Raw genomic sequence first — 6301 nt, forward strand, 5'->3', positions numbered from 1 at the left:
TACCTTCAAGAATAACTCCACAGCGCCTTTGGCAATGTCCAAATAGGAGGTGCCCAGGTCAGTGCGCTGGTTCATGGAGGCGGACGTGTCTATGAGGAACAGCAGGATGGGCATCTTCTCCCGCACCCTGGTTCTGCTCCCCACTCTCCTGGCCCTCTTGCCCTCACTGCCACGTACGACCACCCGAACCCTCCACTCTCAAGGAGCCAGGGGGCAGAGAGGAAGAGGGGGAGACAGGACGGGACAGATGGGACCGCTCCTGGCCTTTTCTTTCTGCAGCCCCAACTCCTCTCCTTCCAAGGGAACTTGAAAGTGTGAGCGTGTGCAGCCCTCTGGGCCCTCTCCTTTGCCCTCTTCTGCCACCACTACTGCCGCCTCTGCTGCTGCCAGGACTACTGCCTAAGCATCCATCCGCGCTCACTAGAGCGCTTGCCCCAGACTGAGAGCCTCTCTGTTCACTGACACACAACTTCTGTCTGCTCACCTACCATTGGCACCATGTGACCAGATCCCACCCCATTGGCTGCCAGTTATGTGACATTTGCATATTCATCAGATGACAGAGCAAAGGGAGGGACTTGTGCGAAGGCTCTGAGTTGAAGTTTGAACCCAGGCAGGGGATTAGGAGAAATGTTAAGGACCCTCCCTAGGCTCAGATTCTCCTTTAAAGGACTTGGAAGCCATGAGGACGATTCGTTTAGGTGGTTTGGGTGGATTTTTTTCTTGCTTCGAAGATGGAGATTCGAAAGGAAGAGGGAAGAGTGAATTGAGCAACAGTTGTGCAGAAGTACAGAAGTAAATGCTTGGACAGGCTGCAGAGAAAACGCTTTGCTAACTGCAATCCATCAATCCTGTCAGTGGCTAAAACCAAAACATTTCAGAAGCAGCAGACTTTTTTCCTGGCTAGACTTCTCGCATTCCTTTAGCTTCCTCCCTTGCCTGATCAGTATTTTCTGTGTGGTTTTTGGCCTTGTATTCCATATATATCTACTTAGAAAGGAAACTGAAACAGCTACCCTAAACTGGCCTTTTGTATACACAGGCTTCCTCAGTTTCATTGAGCTCTTTGTAGCATCGGCCAGCATGTGATCATTCCACCTCTGTTGTGTTTGTGTAGGCTTTGTACATGGGAGGTATGCCAACCTATAGTCTGCTTCAACTCTCATTTATTGAACACACATGAGGTGGCAGGCACCTATGGCAGACTCATTTAATCTTTGAAATATTTATGGTAGATAGAGCTCTACTAGATTTTCAGTAAAGGAAATTTCAGGTTAGGGTAACAATGACAGACGTCAGATCTGGCTCCTTGTAAGGGCTTAATAAGTAAATAAGTGGCTAATCACGCTTGGTTGACTACTTCATGTGACACAGTTTTTAAATAAGGCTATTTCTGGGTTGGGGATGTAGCCCAGTGGTAGAGTGCTTGCCTAGCATATGCATATGCCAGACCCTGGGTTTGATCCCCAGCACCGCAAAAACTAATAATAATAGTAATACAGAGTATTTCTAGAAATATGCTATACACACCTTAGAATCCTGGGCATCAAGGAGTTTGTACTTTCAATGAGGGGAGATGATTACATACATTTATATATTCTATAGCGACATCCTACGTATGTGCATATATATTCTATATACACATTGAATAAGATTTTCAGAGAAACACAATTCCAAAAGAGATCTCATGGTAATCTATGAATCAAGGACAAACAAGTGATGCAAATAAAAAGTTCTAAGGAGTCTAAAAGGTCAGAAGGTTTCATGGATGAGGAACAAAATGGGAAGAGAGGGAATGTAGGTTGGAAAGAAGGGTGTGAACAAAAGTTTAGCCAGAAATAGTACTATGCATGATACATTTCAGGCTAGTGTGTTGAAACGCAGGAAATTAATGAGGAAATAGGATGTAAAAGACCCTAGAAGTTCAAACCCCAGTGCCACCAAAAAAAAAAAAAAACCATAGTATTAAGACCCTAGAAGCCCCCATTTCCATTCTGATATAAATATTACTGGAGAATGGCAATACCTTAGGGTGCTGAAAATTTAGTACTCATGGGTGCTGGTATATTAGTTTTCTATTGCTGCATAACAAATTACCATAAATGCAGCAGCTTAGAACAGCACTTGTATTTATTATCTCATGGTTTCCGTGAGTCAGGAGTCTGGGTTTAGCTGGATTCTCTGGGCAGGCTCATAAATCTGCAATCAAGGTTATCGACCAGGTTGCATTTTCACCTGGAGGATCAACTGAGAAAGAATCAGCTTTGACGCTCATGCAGACTGTAGGCAGAATTCATTTCCTTGTAGCTATATGTATGGAGGCTGTAGGCCACCAACGGTCCACCTGCTGTTGCAGTCCCCTGCCACAAGGCCCTCTCCATTGCCAGTTCACACCACAACTGCTTCTTCAGGGCCAGCGAGGAAAGCTCTCACTCCAGTCTGCTAACGTGGAACCTTATATAATGTAAAATAATCGCAAGAGTGACATCCATTGCCTTCGCCATATTCTGTTGACTACAAGCAAGTCACTGGTCCACCCAGGCTTAGAAGAAACAAGATTACCCAGGACGGGTGGAGATCATGGGGTCCATCTGAGAACTGTGCTGAACATCAAGTGGGGAGGGGATTGTTACCTAGACACAAACTTTGCATCGCTTACAGTTTTTGCTAAAGTCAATTTGGAGTAATATACCACTTTCAGCCTACTAAATAAATGCATTGTATTGCTTGGTTGCTAAGATATCCTTTGGTTGAAGACTTATAAGATTTGTTTTGTTTTGTTTTGGTGGGACTGGGGTTTGAACTCAGGATGCCACACTTGCAAAACAGGTGCTCTACCACTTTTTAGCCACACCTCCAGTCCTTAAGATTTCTTATTAATCGTTTATATTTTGTTATGATCTTATATACACATATGCATGTGAATAAAGGACTGCTGAGCCATGGTATGCCCCGGTTCATCAATTGTATTTTAAAATGACTTCTAAAAATCTCCTCTATACTTTCCTCCCAACTTTTCTACAATGTGTCCTACTTTTATAATCAGAAACGAAACTATGTTAAAAAATTACATGTGAAATAGTCGAAAAAGTCCCTCCAAGGTGAATACCATGGAAACAGTTTTCAAAAACATCTTTCAGCATTACTGAAGCACAAATAGTTCCAGTACACAATCCTCTGGTGGTTGAAGACATGCAGGTCCCATAGGGTGGACCTCTGGGGAAAAGATATTCTCCCCAGGCAGGCAAATGCCTTTCAAAGTATTAGATTTTTTTTTTACTAACAAGGCATGTTATTTATTATTTTTTGGCATAAGCTCAAATGTAAATGGAATGATGTAAACACAGAATCTGAAAAATATCCATGTCTCATTATAAAATACAAAAGTGACAAATACAAAAAAATAACAGCTTAGTGGATTCATGTACTTATTAAGATCAAACCAAATCTCAAGTGGCTTCCTCCATATGAAGCCACTCTTCTTCCTTTTCTGGGAGAAAGTAAACTCTGTTTTATGCTAGACTGTGTTTAGGCCTTTTCCACATGTGTTTCTTTGGCACACATCACACTAAAACTCAAGAACTTTTTCTACATCTTTCTCTACTACAGAACACCAGCTCCACTGTGCTGTAGGTCATTTGGTCCATGGATAGACTCATCTCTCTTGCTGGACTGTAAACTTCTAGAGACTACCCAGAGCCTGTAACCAGTGCCTAGTGCAAAGTAGCTGCTCAATAAATGGTTGTTAAAAGAAATTGTCGGATACATTGTGGTTTTCGTTCTTTCATCATCTTCCCAGGTGCTTGGGTATTATCCTATAACTCCTTTCTTTGGGCTGCCCAGCCCTGCCTTGTTTGTCCTTGCCTGCCATCCCACTTCTGAGCAGGGTAGTAAGCCCAGCTCCCTGTCCCTATGGAGCCAGGACTTTTGGATTTTGGCTCCAGTAAGCTTGCTTTCTGCATGCTTCTCTACTTGCTCTCCCTCCTCAAACCCATGTAATACGGTTTCTTTCTCCAGCTGTCCATGGAAACTGCTTGGATGTCCCCACTTGCCTTCTCTTGGCCAAGTCCAAAGGTCTGTTCTATTCTCCTTTGCTGACTGAAGAGCTATTTGTCATTTGCCTTCCTGAGCTCCTCCCACCTCCACCTACTTTGTCTTTCATCACCTGCTGTTTCTTCTTGGGTCTTCCTACCCTTTGGATTATTTTTTTTCACCTTCACCAACTCCTAAACCTTCTATCATATTCTGTGACTACCTCTTTTCCTCCCACTGACCCCCAAAAGGACTGTGTTATTTCCATAATCTTTATTCCTTTAGCCATTCTTACTTTATTTCATTCAAATATTTCTTGGATGGGCCTTCCATATGACAGGCAATAAGGATACATTGGGAAACAAGGGATACAGTATAATTTAGTGGTTAAGAGCTTGGATTTGGGGGTTCAAATCCCAATTCTGGCTGGGGATGTATCTCATTGGTAGAGTGCTTGCATACCATGTACAAAGCCATCCATAGCATCATTTTATATATATATATATAGATCTATATCTATATCTATAGATATATATAGATATACAAATAAATAAATAAATCCTTTGCCACTTACCAGCATGAGACCTTGGACCAGTTACTTATATTTTCTCTGCTCTCGCTTCACCATTTAAAGTAACGGTAATAATTATGGTATCCGAGGATTGTTATGAGGATTACATGAATTAATATTTGTAACAAGCTTTTAGAAGTGCTCATCAAAGAGTAAGCTCTATATAAGAGTTAAATAAAAATAAGAATAGATATAGCCCATGCCCTTGTAAAGCTCATACTGCATTCTAGCAGAGGAATAAGCAAAAGAGCAGATACGATATTAAGTGCTATGAAAGAGGAAATTCAGGGTGTTGTGGAAGCACTGAGAAGGAGCCTATATTCTAGAGGGAGTGGAGAGGTGGGAGATAGCATTTGCAAATAGAGAAGGTTTCCTGATGGATCTGACTTTGAGGCTGTCACTTGCAGGAACCTAGGAATTAGTCTGATGAGAAAGAGTTGGTAGGTGAGGAATGGGACAAGGAAGGAGGCTGAGTGTTCCAGGCAGGGAATAGTGGAGTGGGTGAGACGATAGGGGTGATTGAAAGAGACCCCTTAGAAAAAAGGAAATTTCTGGACTGGTGGAATGGCTCAAGTGGTAAAGTGCCCTGAACTCAAACCCCAGTGCTGCCAAAAAAAAGAAAGAAAGAAAGAAAGAATTTCTGTGTGCCTGGGGTGTTGCGGAGCTGGGGGGAGGGAGTAGGATGGGGTGAGGTGGCTAGAGATGAACTTGGAGAGGTGAGCAGGGACTAGCTGGCCCTGTAAGGAGCTGAATTTTATCCTACCACTAATAAGGAACCACAGAAGGACTCTGAACAGATCATGTTTTGGGAACACACCATTCTGCCCAAAGCATGGAGAATGGATCAGATGAGAGCAAAATGGAATCCAGAAGACAACTGAGGAGTCTTTTTCTATAATCTAGGTGAGCTGAATCGTACTGGTGACTAATGAATAGAGAGAAGAGTGTAGATACCAGGTGCACTCAGGTAGGGAATAGTCAAGTCTTAGCCATGGACTAAACATGGGGTGTGAGGAAAAAGGAGGAATGACAGCCAGTATTCTGGCTTGGGTAACAGGGAAGTTGTGGGCTGAGGCAGGGGACAAGGGAAAACATGCATAGAGAGAGAGAATTCATTCAACAAATATTTATTAAGCTTCAACTATTTGCCAGGCATTGTTCTAGGAGCTAGATATAAATTGGCAAGCAAGACAGGCCAAAACCTCTGAGGACAGATAATAAACAAGTAGATATCAAGTATGTCAGATGGTGGTAAGTCTAAAGAAAAATAAAGTAAGCTAAAGAGTCAGTCTGCACGTAAGGGAACAAAGTGAGTTTGAGGTGCTTATGAGCTAACCAAGTAGACATAAGCAGGAAGCAAGCTGGCATAGTAAAGCAAAATAATAAGCTCAGAAGGGGGAGAGGCTATCTGGGCAGATTTTGAAGGAGATAAATCGAGGGTTGTAAGCATTTCATTTCTTAAGCATATCTATGTGCAAGGCACTTTGTATATCTTATCTCAGGTCAATAGCTCTACATGATAGGCCTTTTCTCCCCAGGTGATGGTGAGGAGACTGAAGTCTCTCACCTGGTTAGTTGCCTGACCCCAAGCCCCAGTTCTCCTGCTCCTTGCTCCAAGAACAACAGCAGATGAAAGCGTACGTAATGGGTAACCGAGAGCCCAGACACACATAAGAAAAAGCGGAGCGTGGAGCCAGC

General features: G+C 42.9%; 1 protein-coding gene across 8 annotated transcripts in view; it reads right to left on the minus strand.

Moving 5' to 3' along the window:
- The window catches only part of LOC109695920 (integrator complex subunit 6-like), a 55208-nt gene extending 54708 nt beyond the window's left edge, over positions 1 to 500 (minus strand). For 3 of the 8 annotated variants that reach the window (XM_074063685.1, XM_074063684.1, XM_074063681.1), the window contains exon 1: positions 4 to 498. In XM_074063685.1, the coding sequence (XP_073919786.1) occupies positions 4 to 114 (111 nt within the window). In that variant the 5' untranslated portion in view covers positions 115 to 498. Of the gene's footprint in view, positions 1 to 3 lie in introns of all 8 variants that reach the window. The other 5 variants (XM_020178703.2, XM_020178707.2, XM_074063683.1 and 2 more) reach the window with 3 other exon arrangements.
- Positions 501 to 6301: the final 5801 nt, after the last annotated feature.

This window comes from Castor canadensis, chromosome X (genome assembly GCF_047511655.1).
Source record: "Castor canadensis chromosome X, mCasCan1.hap1v2, whole genome shotgun sequence".
Taxonomy (NCBI): domain Eukaryota; kingdom Metazoa; phylum Chordata; class Mammalia; order Rodentia; family Castoridae; genus Castor; species Castor canadensis.